At 49.9% G+C, this 15,989-nt stretch overlaps 1 protein-coding gene across 2 annotated transcripts in view; it reads left to right on the top strand.

Annotated features, from left to right (window-relative positions):
• Positions 1-15,989, top strand: part of Sptbn2 (spectrin beta, non-erythrocytic 2) — a 33,172-nt gene that overhangs the window by 7,859 nt on the left and 9,324 nt on the right. For both annotated transcript variants that reach the window (XM_021650281.2, XM_021650280.2), the window contains exons 7-19: positions 2,189-2,301; positions 2,433-2,620; positions 4,653-4,770; positions 5,318-5,476; positions 5,684-5,986; positions 6,925-7,078; positions 7,307-8,177; positions 10,239-10,376; positions 10,746-11,502; positions 12,173-12,375; positions 12,735-12,825; positions 13,008-13,154; positions 15,274-15,537. In XM_021650281.2, coding sequence (XP_021505956.1) covers positions 2,189-2,301; positions 2,433-2,620; positions 4,653-4,770; positions 5,318-5,476; positions 5,684-5,986; positions 6,925-7,078; positions 7,307-8,177; positions 10,239-10,376; positions 10,746-11,502; positions 12,173-12,375; positions 12,735-12,825; positions 13,008-13,154; positions 15,274-15,537 — 3,506 coding nt within the window. The remainder of the gene's footprint in view (positions 1-2,188; positions 2,302-2,432; positions 2,621-4,652; positions 4,771-5,317; positions 5,477-5,683; positions 5,987-6,924; positions 7,079-7,306; positions 8,178-10,238; positions 10,377-10,745; positions 11,503-12,172; positions 12,376-12,734; positions 12,826-13,007; positions 13,155-15,273; positions 15,538-15,989) is intronic.

Raw genomic sequence — 15,989 nt, forward strand, 5'->3', positions numbered from 1 at the left:
TACGAGCATTAGGAATTTAAGGCCAGCCTTGCTATATAGCAGGTGTGAGGCCAGCCTGGGCTACATGAGACTGTATCTCAAAACAAATGAAGTTTGTAGAAGAAAGGGAGCCCTGCCTCAGGAAGAGTTCTGGGCTGTAAGTTCTAGTATTCTGGCCCAGAGCACCTGTTGACTCAGAGCAAGTCACTTAGCCTGGCTTAGTTTCCTCATCTCCAAAAGGGTAAGACGGGGGCTGGGAACGAAGCTCAGAGGGAGCGTGGCCATTGTGCATGCTCTAGCACCACAAAAAATGAATTAAAAAAAATTAAAATAAAAAAATAAAACCAGAGAGGACTCTGGTTCACATAATCTCTGATGTATTCTAAAATCCTAGGGTTTTAGTTAAGCTCTATGACCTTTGGTTCTCACTGAGAACTGGGCGATGGTCAGATGCCCCGCTGACTGCCTCCCGTGGTCAGCGCTAAGGCTCTGACTTTGTCCCTGGTGCTGCACTACAGTTTACATACCTTACTTGTCCCAACAACATTTCTTTGCCATTATTATCCTCAGTTTACGGAAGAGATGGGGCCTTTACAGATCAGGTGACCTGCTGAAAGTCATAGACATGGTACAACTGATATTCAGGTTTAGCCCAGCTCTGCCTTTGCAGGGCAGAGCAATCTGGGTGCACCCAGGAAAGGGCGGAGAGCCAGACCACGAGTCCCTGCTGGAAGCGTCCCTTCTTAGCTTGTCTGGCTGGCTTGATTCTCTTTCTCCCTGATTTTCGTTCCACTAGTAGCCATGTCTCCTGTGCCCTCTTTGTTCAGAATGACAAGTTTGTCACTCAGAGTATCTTGGCTACTTAGAAACAGAAGGCTAAGTGCAAAGCTCCTTGGAGAATATTTACAAAAGCATGGCTATTGTTTATATATATATATTTTAATCTATTTTATTTGGGTTCTTAAGCCTACCTCTCTTCCAACCCTTATCCCACCCTATTCCCTTCCAACCCTCCAACACTAGGTAGGTGAGAAAGAAGGTTAGAGGGGAAATTGGGATATAGATCTTTAGATAGACTATTTCCTGCTGATTGGGGTCGTCGAGTTCCTTGGGGCAAGTCCAGTCTTCACTGTCAGGGTATCTCCAACTTCTCATCAAACCATAACAATAGCAACCAGGAATAGCAGCCTTCTTCTTTGGAGTGCCCCCTGGTACCTCTCTGGGCTCTGGCATTTCTACCAGACTCTCAAAGGTCCCAGAATTCCAAATGTAAACTATCTGCAGCTGGCAAAGATCACGCCTCTGCTAGTGCATGAGGAAAATCATAGTTACCCTCTGTGAAGACATCTGCTATACCTGGGATTAAAGCAAAAACACGCACATAACATAACTAGGTTTTTAATGACTCCAGAACTCTCACTACAGCTATTCTGTAGAACTCTGAAGGGTTCTGTGACTTGACCAAGATGTCTTCAGGAGCCCCAGCTTGCCTGGGTGTTTTCTGAGGGCTGTGAGGGGCTTCCAGTCTCATAGACTGGCCTTCAAGAGGAGTAATATGTGGCCTAAGTCACGTAGCCCAGATTCCAAGACGTTGTCAGCTGTGGTGTGTGGAGGGAATGCTAGGTCTGAAAGGATACTTACCTTCTTGGGTCTACCTATGGCTGAACTTTGGGAACCAGACTGGAAACAACAACAGTGACCGTGCCCCAAAATGGTGCCAGGAGCTGGTCTTGTACCCCTGTACCGCAACCAGGTTCTAGAGGCTTAGCTTGCAGTTTCTGTTCCACTGTCCCTCAGTCCACTGACTTTTTAGACCTTTTTCTAGCCTCTGGGAATGGTGATTGCTTTTCTTTCAATAAACAGCCAGTCACCACAACATGAGGAACTCTATTTTGGGTTTTTGTTTGTTTGTTTGTTTGTTTTTTGAGGCAAGGTTTCTCTGTGTAAACCCGGCTATCTTCAAACTCAGAGATCCTCCTGCCTCTGCCTCCTGAGTGCTGGGGTTAAAGGTGTGAGCCCATCTTGAGGAACTATATTAAAGGGTCACAGCATTAGGAAGGCTAAGAACCATTGCTCTAAAGGGATCTGAAGAGATGTGTTAGACTTAGAGGGCTGGGGCGGGGGCTGACGTGAGCTGAGTTTTAGGCCTGTTTCTGGAAGGGAGGAGGTTTGTGATGTGTGCCTCACCGAGGTGGTCCTCTTTTCTCAGATGTGAATGTGGATCAACCCGATGAGAAGTCAATCATCACCTACGTGGCCACCTACTACCACTACTTCTCTAAGATGAAGGCCCTGGCTGTGGAAGGCAAAAGAATTGGCAAGGTACCCCTCACTGAGACAGTGGGCAGAAAGACCGGAGGAGGCCCGGTGTAGCTCTTACACCCCTAAAGCAGGGGCAGGGTAGAGCCATAGCACTGGGGGAGACACTTGCCTGCCTATCTCCTGTCCCACAGGTCCTGGACCACGCCATGGAGGCAGAACACCTTGTAGAGAAATATGAGTCCCTGGCCTCTGAACTGCTGCAGTGGATTGAACAAACGATTGTGACCCTCAATGACCGACAACTGGCCAACTCCTTGAGTGGAGTCCAGAACCAGCTGCAATCTTTCAACTCCTATCGAACTGTAGAGAAGCCACCCAAGTAGGTGTCCCCTGGCCCCACCCTGACAGAGCATTCATGCCCAGAGCTGTGCTCACTTGAGAGAAAGCCTAAATGAGGGCGGCTTTTGGGAGGGACATTTGGCAGTACAAAAATGCAGCCAAGGCTCGCTTCCCTCAGCTCAAAGTGCTGGAAGCATCCAAACAGCACAGTTGTTCCAAAACACATTTTCTAATGACTAGCCATTTTTAAGAAGCATGCCATGGAAGAATGATTGTCATGGCATGTCAAGCCAGTGAAATCCATCAGATAAAAATTTACTGGTTGCAAGCCAGCTGTGGTGGCTTGTACCTGCAAATCTCAGCACTTGGGAGTTTGAGGCAGGAAGATTGCTGTGGGTTCCGAGGCCAGCCATAGTGAGTTTCAACCTGGGCATCAGGGTAAGACCCTGCCTGAAAAAAAAAATGCAGGTTAGGGCCATGCAACACTGTAGTGTCAATATAGGAATAGACGGGACTGGACCTGACGGGAAAGCCAGCAGCTAGCAGTATGGTGTGGCTGATCGTATGAGCATCACAAAGGCAATTAATTATTCATTTATTCATGTGTAGGATCGCTGTTAGCAATGCTATACAGCACAGACTAGGGAGTGTGTGTCTGATTGTGAGATCACCATCATTAAGCTTTTTTAGAGTTAATATCTTAACTCCAGAAACTGTTCTGTTCAGTCCAGGGAATGGTTTGAAGTACCCTTTGCCTGGAAAATCTTTTTCTGGGCATTCAACAAAGGTGAAATCTCAAGGACTCTCCCAAACATGACCTTTATAAAATAGTAATAAGTCATGAAGCAACCAGCTGAAAATAGGATTCCCCCAAATGAGTTTTTAACATGAAAAGATTGCCATAGTTGAAGAAGTGGGCTGCAAGAGTTCTTCACAAGCCACAGCAAACAAAGTGATAAGTACCCAAGCTTAAAGCACCTGAGTTCAAATCCAGGCCCTGCCACCCAACAGTTGTGAGTGTTGGAGAACATGTATAGCATGTTTGTGCTTAGTTTTCTCATCTGGAAATCAGGGGTGAGAGAATGTAGACAATGATGAGAAGTGGCGAGAGCCGAGGCCCTTGTCACAGCTGTTGAGTTGGTGCTAGCTGAGCTCTGGTTTCAGTAGTCCCTGTTGTGGAAGGCAGAAACCAACACTTCCGTGTAGTGACAGTCACCATTTCTGTAGAGCATTTGGTTACTTTAAAATGATGTTCCTGCTGAGGCTGGAGGTGCAGGCTTATAATCCAGGAAGTTGAGAGAGGATTATTATCACATGCTTAAGTTCAAAGCCAGCCTGTGTAATATAGTGAAACCCGTGATGAAACAAAGTTTTCCTAAAGAGGTAAAGATGTAGCACAGTGGTCAAGCATTTGCTTAGCATGCATGGGCCCTGGGTCCCACCTCCAGTGCTAAAGTAAATAAGAAAGTAAAGAGAAGCCAGGTGTGGTGGTGCATGCCTTTAATCCCAGCACTCGGGGAGGCAGAGGCAGGCAGATTTCTGTTGGTTCAAGGCCAGCCTGATCTACAAAACGAGTCCAGGACAGCCAAGGATACAAGAAAAACCCTGTTTCCAAAAGCAAAACAAAAAGTAAATAGAAAAGTAAATAATGTTCTTGAGCCAAGCATAGTGATACAAACCTGTTACCCCATGGCTTGAAAGGTTGAGGCAGGAGGATTATGAGTTCAAGGCTAGCCTAAGCTACATAGGAAGACCCTCCTCCCCCCAAAAAAGAAAGAAAAACAGTGAGGATGGCACACACCTTTAATCTCAGCCTTCAGGAGGCAGAGGCAGGAAGATCTGTGAGCTCAAGGCCAGTCTACACAGTGAGTCTACAAAATGAGTTCCAAGAAAAAAACAGTGTGTGCTTTTTGGCTTTCTGGCTAGTATTTTTTGGCTTTCACACACACACACACACACACAAAGTGTTACTTTCATGAGAAGAAAAGCAGCACAGGTATTCTGTGTTGTGGTGATGAGGTTTTGGGTCCTGGTGGTCTTTGCCTCTGATATCAGCTTGGCACCTGCTTTAGGTTCACAGAGAAAGGGAACTTGGAGGTGTTGCTTTTCACCATCCAGAGCAAACTCCGGGCCAACAACCAGAAGGTCTACACGCCGAGAGAAGGCCGGCTCATCTCCGACATCAACAAGGTCCGTGGCTTCCACACATCCATACATGGCCATCCTCAGCCATCATGGCTTATGCACTTTTCATGCCTCTCGTGACCTGGGGCCTTCTTGACCTTGACCAAGCCCTGCTACCCACTGCCGTAACCCCAGTCATGAGTCTGGTATCCTCTTATGATTTGCTGACTCTTTGCTCCCTCACTCTCCATACAGAGCCAGTAAATAAGTCAGACCTCAAGTCCTCACTGTCTCTACTGCTGGCTTATGTTTTTAAAGACAGAATTAGGCTAATGAAAGTAAACCAAGCTTCACCTTCAGAGTCCCACCATGGTAGACAAAGCAGACATTTTCCACAGGTGACCTCATATCTCGTCCAGAAGCAAACAGTTATTATGTGGCTTCACCCTGTGCCTGACACCTCTCCCTTTTTCTCACACTTTGAGGCACGGGTGCCTCACTGATTGATCCCGCTCCACAGACCCTCTAGACTCAACCTGTGGTGCTCGCCTGGGCCCTGGTCTTCTGTCCTCTCCCCTGGTCCCGTTGCACTAATCCAGTCTCTACCTCACAGGCCTGGGAGCGGCTAGAGAAAGCTGAACACGAGCGAGAGCTGGCCCTGCGCACAGAGCTGATCCGCCAGGAGAAGCTGGAGCAACTGGCTGCTCGCTTCGACCGCAAGGCTGCCATGCGGGAGACCTGGCTCAGTGAGAACCAGCGCCTCGTGTCCCAGGTAGGACTCGTGGGAAACTCGGGATCTGGGGCCCAAGGCCTGCCCAGGAGAAGAGACAGTGAGGCAGCATGAGGTGACAGAGAGGGCACAGAGAGCCACTACCTAACGTTGGCATGTGGCGGCCCAGCATGCCCTGGGGAATAGACAGAGCAAGACAGAGGTACTGCCCCTTGATTCCCAACCTTCCCGTCCCTGCCTCCATCACAGGACAACTTTGGTCTGGAGCTGGCCGCAGTGGAGGCTGCTGTGCGAAAGCATGAAGCCATCGAGACAGACATTGTGGCCTACAGTGGCCGGGTGCAGGCAGTGGACGCGGTGGCCGCAGAGCTGGCTGCCGAACACTACCATGACATCCAGCGCATCGCAGCGAGGCAGAACAACGTGGCCCGGCTCTGGGACTTCTTACGGCAGATGGTGTCTGCCCGCCGTGAGCGACTTCTCCTCAACCTGGAGCTGCAGAAAGTGTTCCAGGACCTGCTCTACCTCATGGACTGGATGGCAGAAATGAAGGTAGTGGCTGCTTGTGGCGTGACTCAGCCGGGGTGTGGCTGCCTGCCCCGCTCACCCACTCAGCCCCTCCTAGTTCTGATGAGCAGAGCTGACCGACTGTCAGTGTGGGGCGCCCAGCCTAGGAGGAGAGAGTCTGAAAAGCCATAGACACCCACCAGGTGGTTCTAAGGCCTGGGGTCACTGGAGCAGGTGGTTAGGTGTGGCCTTTCTGAGAGAAAAGGCCATTTGAGCTGAGGCAAAGAGCCAGCCCAGAGAGCTCTGATGAAAGCAGGTTCTGGTCAGAAGAAATAGCGAGCCAAGGCCCTGGGCTGAGCTTTTGGGCACGTGGTGGTTGCAAAAGTGGACCGGTAGCTATAAAGCGGGGAATGGCTGACTCCATTAGAGCCCCGCGGGCTTGGGCAAGGAATTTGGATTTTACTCGAACAGAGTGTTTAAAGGGTTTCAAAGAAAAGGAAAAGGTGTGATTCCGCCTCGTATCTTAAAAAGGACCCTTGGGCTACTGTGCGCAGAAGGTCTGTGGGCAGCAGGAGTGGGAGCCGAGAAACAGGCTGCCATCTTCTAGGCTGGAGGGCGGGTCTAGAAGAAGACACTGAAGGGTGCTGGAACGGAACAGTGACGGTTGTGGGTACCTGACTCTGGAGCTGAGATGAGTCACAATAAAAATTCCAGAGCAGGATTAAAAACAAAAACAAAAACAAACCCTGCTTCATGGAAGAGCAATTGAGGATAAGGAACCGAGCGTGAGGATGGAACCGGGGTGTTGCCGTGTATGTGAGTGAGCAGGTATGCTCAGAGTGGGACACGGAACTATCCAAAGAGGAAGGAAGAGGCAGCGAGGTGGGCAGGCTGTTGGGGTGCTAGGCTCTGGGGGGGGCACTGGCAGGCTGTTGCGGTGCTAGGCTGTCGGGGCGGCACTGGCACGCGTGTGTCTCTGGCAGGGCCGGCTGCAGTCTCAGGACCTGGGCAAGCACCTGGCCGGGGTGGAGGACCTGCTGCAGCTGCACGAGCTGGTGGAAGCTGACATCGCAGTGCAGGCTGAGAGGGTGCGAGCAGTCAGCGCCTCTGCCCTGCGCTTCTGTGACCCAGGGAAAGGTGAAAACTGGGGGGAAGGCTGGAAAGAGGACTGGGAAACAGGGAGCGGGCTTGTCCTTTGGGAAAGCTCGGGGGCAGGATCACCGATGAGGAGATAACGGTGATAGCTAGATCCGTGATAGCTAGATCCGGAAGGGAGACCTGCCTGGGAGGGCAGGGGTGATTCATGACAAGGGTGGCTGGGGAGCGATGTAGAGCCCTGGACCTCTGGCCTGTTTTTCTTTTCAGAGTATAAACCATGTGACCCACAGCTGGTGTCAGAGAGGGTAGCCACCCTGGAGCAGAGCTACGAGGCCCTGTGTGAGTTGGCAGCAACTCGAAGGGCCCGTCTGGAAGAGTCGCGTCGTCTCTGGAGGTTCCTCTGGGAAGTGGGTGAGGCTGAGGCCTGGGTTCGGGAGCAGCAGCACCTCCTGGCCTCAGCTGATACCGGCCGGGACCTGACCGGCGTCCTCCGCCTGCTCAACAAGCACGCAGCCCTCCGTGGTGAGATGAGTGGCCGTCTGGGTCCCCTGAAGCTCACCCTGGAGCAAGGCCAGCAGCTGGTTGCCGAGGGCCACCCTGGAGCCAACCAAGCCTCAGCCCGTGCAGCAGAGCTGCAGGCCCAGTGGGAGCGGCTGGAGGCCCTGGCCGAGGAGCGAGCCCAGAGGCTAGCACAGGCTGCCAGCCTCTATCAGTTCCAGGCAGATGCAAATGACATGGAGGCCTGGTTGGTGGATGCACTACGCCTGGTATCTAGCCCTGAGGTGGGGCATGATGAATTCTCCACACAGGCCCTGGCCAGGCAGCACCGGGCCCTTGAGGAGGAGATCCGAGCCCACCGGCCCACACTGGATGCCTTGAGGGAGCAGGCTGCAGCCCTGCCCCCTGCACTGAGCCATATACCTGAGGTACAGGGCAGGGTGCCGACTCTGGAGAGGCAGTATGAGGAGCTGCAGGCCCGGGCCGGTGAACGTGCCCGAGCCCTGGAGGCAGCCCTGGCGCTCTATACCATGCTCAGCGAGGCTGGGGCCTGTGGGCTCTGGGTAGAAGAGAAGGAACAGTGGCTCAACGGGCTGGCCCTGCCTGAGCGCCTGGAGGACCTAGAGGTGGTCCAGCAGAGGTAAGGCCCACCGTTTCGTTTCCCTTGAGGTGCATCACCTGTGAGCTGGGGGCCCAGCATGGGGATGCAAGTACCAATATAAACTGCTACATCTCTCCGAACCTTAACTGCATCCTTACATCTCTCTGAACCTTCACTGCATCCTTTGAGTCATAACTGTCACCTCTTTATGGGGTCTGTTGTTTCTCTTTCAGTGTGTATCTTTTGAAGATGTGTTTTTGTGCATGAGTGTTTTCCCTGTGCACTGCCTGTGCCTGGTGCCTGCAGAGGCCAGAAGAGGGCATTAGATCCTCTGAAACTGGAGTTACAGATGGCTGCATGAGCCACTCTGTTGGCACTGGGAACCAAACCTATGTCCTCTGCAAGAGCAACCAGTGCTCTTAACCAATGAGCCATCTCTTTTGCCCTTGTCTTTAGACTGTTGAGACAAGGTGTTGCTCTATAGCCTAGGCTTGTGAACGTGCAACAATCCTCCTGTATTAGCTTCCTGAGTGCTGTGACTAGAGACAGGTGCCACCATGCCCAACTACTTAACATTTTAATGAAAGTGTTAAGCATACTCAGAAGTCAAGAACATGTCGCAACAAACCCATGTGCCCATCCCCCAGACTCCATTGTCAGTATGTTGCTCGTTTTGACTTATTTCCATATTTAAAAGCAAGTCTCTGGTATGATTCCTCAGGATGGTCCCTTTAAGAACGATGAGGAAGCATCCTAATACATACTGATAATACTTTTTAGTTATGTGCGGACTTAAAATAGCTGCATGTTTGCAAGCTGGATATGGAGTATGCTTGTGATGCCAGCCAGCATTTAGGAGGCCATGGCAGCCTTATAGGTCTGAGACCATTCTGGGCTGTGTAGCAAGTTCCAGGGGAGCCTGGGATACATAGTGAGACCATGACTTAGAAGAACAAGGTTAAAATATATATATATATATATATATATATATATATATATATATATATGGGCTAAAGGGGATTGCGCACACACACATACACACACACACACAGCTGTATCCAAAAAACAGTAAGTAAACCTTATAATCATTTAGAAAAGGGCATCTTTTTTTCTTTTCTTTCTTTTTTCTTTGGAGAAGGTTTTCACTGTGTAGCCCTAGCTATCCTGAAACTTGCAATGTAAGCTAGACTGGCCTTGAACTCTCAGAGATTTACCTTCCCAGTGCTGGCATTAAAAGTACATGCTACCATGTCCAGCTGAAAGGACATTTTTATTGAACCTCAATGCCATTATTACGTAAAACAAAATTAGTAACTCCTAGATATCACCTACTGTCAATGTATAATCAAATTTCCTGGCAATTTTTGAAGTGTAGGTAAATTTTGGGGGGTTGGGTTTTTTGTTTTATTTTGTTTGTTTGTTTAGCTTTTAAGATCTCCTATATCCTGACAAACTATAGCCCTCATGCTAAGTCCAGCGTGCTGCTGAGTTGGCTTTTCTGTGTTGTTTTGTAAATGAAGTTTTATTGGAGCAGATCCATGACCCCTCATTTATGGATCATTGTGGCTGTGTTCATCCCACCTAGCAGAGTTGAGGACTTGGGGCTCAGACTGACTCATCAAGCCAAAACATTTATTCACCTGGCCCTTTACAGGAATGCCAGGTGTCCCCTCCAAAAGAAGATGTATTTCACATCTTTACCCGTAGACTTTGATTTTGGTTGTCTTTTTTTGCTCAGAGTAGCAGGATAGGGTTTGGGTAGGTGGTTAGGAGGTAAGCGCCCCAAAAGGAACACTGAGGTTCTGATGAAGTGGGGACCCACCCATGCCACGATTGAATTTGACTTGCTGTACAGGTACTCCTGACTTTGAACCTTCGCTATGTTTTTGAGCAACCCTACAGTGGGTAGTTTTTCTCCTCATTTTGAGGAGTTGGGGCCTCTAACCCACAGGTACTATCAACCTTTTAGGCTAAGAAGCTCAGCATGCTGGGACAGACGCCTCATGTTTAAGGGACAGTGTTTCTGTGGGTGTGTGAGGGAAGCTACCCGGGTGCCTTGCTGCCTCACATCATTCAGGAACTGCTATGCTCTTGCCTCAGGTTTGAGACCTTGGAGCCGGAAATGAATGCCCTGGCTGCCCGCGTCACTGCTGTCAGCGACATTGCTGAGCAGTTGCTGAAGGCCAGTCCACCAGGCAAGGACCGCATCATCAGCACTCAGGAGCAGCTCAACCACAGGTGGGCTTCAGGTGGGAGGCAGAGCCCCAGAGACTGATACTGTAAAAAAGAAAAGAAAGCACTTACTAGGCAGTGCACATGGCAGTTGGAGGAAGAATGTGGCAGAGTCTGGAAGGGTGGTTGAACATGAGGAAGGAAGACTGACTGGAATATGTTGAGAGAGAGAAAAAAAAAGGTTATAAAAGGAATAAAAGAAGAAAGAGGTCAGGGCAGTCCACAGAGGCTGGAACTATCAGAAAAAGGAAGCCAAGTGCAGAAAGCAAAAGCAGGAGATGTATGCAAAGAGAGCAGTAGGAAGAGGTTTCCAAGTACCCGGCCAAGGCAAGGAAGCTGAGCCCTTCCACATGTAGACCTTTTCTCTACTCACAGGTGGCAACAGTTTCGGGCCCTGGCAGATGGCAAGAAGGCAGCCCTGACATCAGCCCTGAGCATCCAGAATTACCACCTAGAGTGCACTGAGACCCAGGCCTGGATGAGAGAAAAGACTAAAGTCATCGAGTCCACCCAGGGCCTGGGCAATGACCTAGCTGGTGTGCTGGCCCTGCAGCGCAAGCTGGCTGGCACTGAGAGAGACCTAGAAGCCATCTCTGCCCGGGTGGATGAGCTGACCCAAGAGGCAAATGCCTTGGCTGCTGGGCACCCAGCTCAAGCCCCTGCCATCAACACCCGGCTTGGAGAGGTACAAGCTGGCTGGGAGGATCTTAGGGCCACCATGAGACGCCGAGAAGAGTCCCTGGGTGAGGCTCGACGGCTGCAGGATTTCCTGCGCAGCTTGGATGACTTCCAGGCCTGGCTAGGCCGCACACAGACTGCTGTAGCCTCTGAAGAAGGGCCAGCCACCTTGCCCGAGGCAGAAGCCCTCTTAGCCCAGCACGCAGCCCTGCGGGGAGAAGTGGAGAGAGCCCAGAGCGAGTACAGCCGCCTCAGGACCTTGGGCGAGGAGGTGACCAGAGACCAGGCTGATCCCCAATGCCTCTTCCTCAGGCAGAGGCTGGAAGCTCTTGGAACCGGCTGGGAGGAGCTGGGTCGCATGTGGGAGAGCCGGCAAGGCCGCTTGGCCCAGGCCCATGGCTTCCAGGGGTTTTTGAGAGATGCTCGCCAGGCTGAGGGCGTGCTCAGCAGCCAGGTAAGAGCCTGGGGAACATGGTAAGAGGAAAATAGGGATCAGTGGAAGGACAAAAGAAAGTGGCTGAAGAGGTAGGCAGTACTGGTGGGTGGAGTAGTTGAGCAGGCAAGATAGGCAGGAAAAACATATTAGAAATATGTTTTAATAACATATTTTATATGTTATTAAAGTGGTTTTCAACCTTCCTATTGCTGCAGACTTTTAATACAATTCCTTATGATATGGTGACCTTCAACCATAGAATTATTTTGTTGCTACTTCATAACTAACTTTGCTACTGTTAGGAATTTTAATGTAGATATCTGATATGCAAGATATCTGATATGTGAGCCACAGAAGGTTGTGATCCATAAGTTGAGAACCACTGTGTTATTAGACTGTAGTAACTCTAAAAAAATTTAAATGTAAACATAGCCAGACTGACTTCAGAAGAAATGAAAAGCCTGACTAGTCCTGGAACTATTAAATACATCAAATAAAGTGGAACAGGATTTGGACTGGTAAAAGTCCTCCAGCCCCCACATTAGTGCCCTTGCCCCATCTTCAGAGCCATCTGGACTGCCTTGTTCCTTACCAGGCTGGTGCCTGTGTGCCTCTGGGCAAGTCCTCTCAGAAGGGGTAGTACCTACATGCTATGAGAAATGAGCTTGCTATACCCTCTTCTGCACAGGAATATGTTTTGTCTCACACGGAGATGCCAGGGACACTCCAGGCGGCAGATGTGGCCATTAAAAAGCTGGAAGACTTCATGAGCACCATGGATGCCAATGGAGAACGCATCCGTGCACTCCTGGAGGCCGGACGACAGCTGGTGTCCAAGGGCAATATCCATGCTGAGAAGATCCAAGAGAAGGCAGACTCCATCGAGAAGAGGTGTGATGAGGCTGGTGGACCAGGGGGGAACCTTAGAGGAAAATAGTGGAAGAGCGGGTAGCCTAAAAGCTTCAGATACCAGAGAACTGAGTTCATCTGTGTACAGGTGAACTGACAGATGGCAGGGAGTTGGAGGCACATGACCAAACTAAGGACGATCAGAGTAGATTGTCCTGTAGAGGCTGGGCCGGGATCTACAATGGTCTTGCCACATCAAGGCAAATTGGAGCCTACTAGGATGGCAGGCCTGGAAAACAGATTCCTTTTGGCATCCCTGGGGGACGTCATTCACACAGGAGGAAGGGTGGGCCTTCTAGGTGAGCTAAGGGTCATGGTTGCACGCTGGGCTGTCATTGCAGGCACAGGAAGAATCAGGAGGCTGTGCAGCAGCTTTTAGGCCGCCTTCGGGACAACCGAGAGCAGCAGCACTTCTTGCAAGACTGTCAGGAGGTGAGGCCCTCAGTTCCCTGCTGTCCCTGTGGCATTTCCTAACCATTCATCCCTTTCATCCTTTGTGAAACACACCCTTCATGGCTTCTTCTGGAGTCTTCTGCATCTCCTAGCCCATCTGCTCCCCCACCCCTTCCTTCTAAAAGATCTCCTCCTTCATTCCTGCTTTATGCTTCTACCAGCTGAAACTCTGGATTGATGAGAAGATGCTGACAGCTCAGGATGTGTCCTATGACGAGGCCCGCAACCTACACACCAAGTGGCAAAAGCACCAAGCATTCATGGCTGAGCTGGCAGCCAACAAGGACTGGCTGGACAAGGTGGACAAGGTAACTAGTCTGCAAAACGAGTGAGCCTTTGGGGCTTTTTGGAAGATCCTGGACAGAGCATAGGCTGAGGGGGCCTAAATTCAGAACATAGTTCTTTCCCGAGGCTCAACTGCCAGAGTGGGAAGTTACAGCCTAGGGATGAAATTCTGTCAGACAGAACTTCAAGAAAACACAATAGACTAGAAAGTCAGTTGTGCCTTGGGTTCAAGGCCATAACTGTTTCTGGACCTGGAGCACCACAGCCCTCTTTATTCAGGGCCTGCAGACATTTGTGAAGGGCGGGTAGGAAATACTTCAGGCTTTGTAGCCCACATAGCTTGTGTTGCAGCTCCTCATCTCTGCTGTCGGAACACAGAGCCGCCATAGAGACTAAAGAGCACGCTGTCCTCCAGTAAAGCTTTCTTCACTAAAACAGGCAGGAGGGCCAGGTCTGTCCCCCTGCCAGGTTTTGACAACCCTTGTCGTCATTCCTAGGACTTTGTCTCCCACACAGCTCTGTCTCAATTGCTGGGGATAAGTGAATATTTACTTTTACTCAGCAAATATTCCTAGAGATGGTGATGTGAACTAGCATGTTGCTAGGTTGTGCATGGCATATCAAAAGGTGGCATTTCCCCTCCCTCAAGAGCATATTAACTGGGAGAGGAGAGCAGTTTGCAGTGTGTGCTTTTGCTCAGCAGATGCATACTTCTAGTACCATATGCAAATCACTGGAAAGAAGGTGATGCTACCACTGGCTTAGACTTCAAGGAAAAACACTGTAGCCCAGATGTGAAATATACATAGGTGGCTAAATCAATCCCAGAGCAGAAGGCTAGTGTGATGGCAGAGGCTTGTAATACTAGCTACTTGGGAAGCTGAGGTAGGAGGATCACAAGTTCAAGGCCATCCTGGACAACTTACTGAGACTCTGTCTCAAAATGGAAAGTAAAAAGGGGGCCGTGGCTTTGCCTAGTATGTACGGTCATTTGTTCAATGTCCAGGATTGCAAGAATAAGTGAAAAGATCCAGAGTACAATACACTAGGTACCAAAAGGTAGAGTCCATAAAGCCTGGACACTAAGCAGAGTAGACATGAAGGAATGCAGCATCCAGGGCCATGCTTGGAAGGCATGGAGAATGTGAGCAAGCAGAAATACTAGGTTCTAGGTTGAGAGTAATGATAAGCAGGAAACTAGAAGTGTGGGGAGGAACGGGGAACAAGGAGGAAGTCATCCTGTTGGGAGCACAGAAGGTATGACAAGGTAGGAAAAGTATCCTGGGCAAAGTCAGTAAAAGCCTGGATCACTGTGCAAAGAATGTGCTAAAGGCTTTGAAGCCACACACGCTTCTTGATCTGCCTTTGATCCTCTTCATCCAGCAGCCATATAAAGGGTCTGAAAGCATCTGTGTTCATGGTCTCAGGACAGAGTCCAGCTTCAGGAGAGGTGACCCCACAGGAGGGGAGTGGGAAGAGAGCATAGTCTAGGCAGGATATGTTGAGGCAGAGTTGTAACTCAGTAGTAGAACATGTGTTTGGCATGTGTGAGGACTAGGATCTATCCCCAGTACCACACGTGAAGGGAGGCGGAGAAGATATCATCGTGCCAGGCTCGCCAGCAGGCTGTGGTAGCTCGGAGCTACTGGGATACCCTGGGAGACTACGCAGAACCTGAAGTATTGTTTCAACCAAAGCATGAAGTTGCTGAGTAGTCATCTGTCCCCTCCCTGTCTGCTGTTGGTTGGCGGCACTTCTGACTTCCACAGAGACAAACCTTCAAGCTCAGAGGCTAAAAATGGGAAGACCGTGTGAGATTTGCTTGCTGTAGTGCAAGTGGGAAGACGTGAGTTAAAAAACATGAAATGAGCCAGGCACGTGGTGCATGCCTATAACACTAGGGAGTCAGAGGCAAGCGGATCTCTGTGAGTTTGAGGCCAGCCTGGTCTATAAAGTGATTTCAAGACAGCCAAGGCTACACAGAGAAATACTGTCTCAAAAAAAAAAAAAAAAAAAAAAAGTCTATTACATTAGAACTGCTTGGTACACTTCAGTTCTCTGCTGTCCAGATCTCTGGCCTGTGATCAACCTGCAACATACAGTTTCGAACTCTGGCTCTTAAACCTTTATCTTCTCACCTAGGAAGGGCGGGAGCTGACTCTTGAAAAGCCAGAACTCAAAGCCCTAGTGTCAGAAAAGCTGGGGGACTTGCACCAGCGCTGGGATGAACTTGAGACCACCACCCAAGCCAAGGCCCGAAGCCTTTTTGATGCCAACCGGGCAGAGCTATTTGCCCAAAGCTGTTCTGCCCTGGAGAGCTGGCTAGAGAGCCTGCAGGCCCAGCTGCACTCGGACGACTATGGCAAGGACCTCACCAGTGTCAACATTCTGCTAAAGAAGCAACAGGTATGCAAAGGGACCTTTGGGGAAGAGTGAACAGCAGGGGAAGGAAGTTCAGGAGGCCTGGCAGATGACACCTTTCAGCATTTCCGACAGTGGTCTCCATTAAAGACTGCATCACAGTCTACAGGGCTCCGTGTCATTCAGGGAAGTTAGGAGACAGGCCGCCCTACTCATCGGACAGGGAAACTCTAGCTTTAAAAAGATATTCATTAGTAGAAGGTATTATTACTTAAGGTGTTGTCACAGTCTGTTTTCTATTGCTACAATAAAATACCAGAGACTAGGTGATTTATTTTTTATTAATTTATTATATGTACATTGATGCTTTGACTGCATGTATGTCTGAGGGTGCCAGATCCCCTAAAACTGGAGTCATAGACATTTGTGAGCTGCCATGTGGGTGCTGGGAATTGAACCCGGGTCCTCTGGAAGAGCAGTCAGTGCTCCTAATCACC

The sequence above is a fragment of the Meriones unguiculatus genome, chromosome 1, assembly GCF_030254825.1.
Source record: "Meriones unguiculatus strain TT.TT164.6M chromosome 1, Bangor_MerUng_6.1, whole genome shotgun sequence".
NCBI lineage: Eukaryota > Metazoa > Chordata > Mammalia > Rodentia > Muridae > Meriones > Meriones unguiculatus.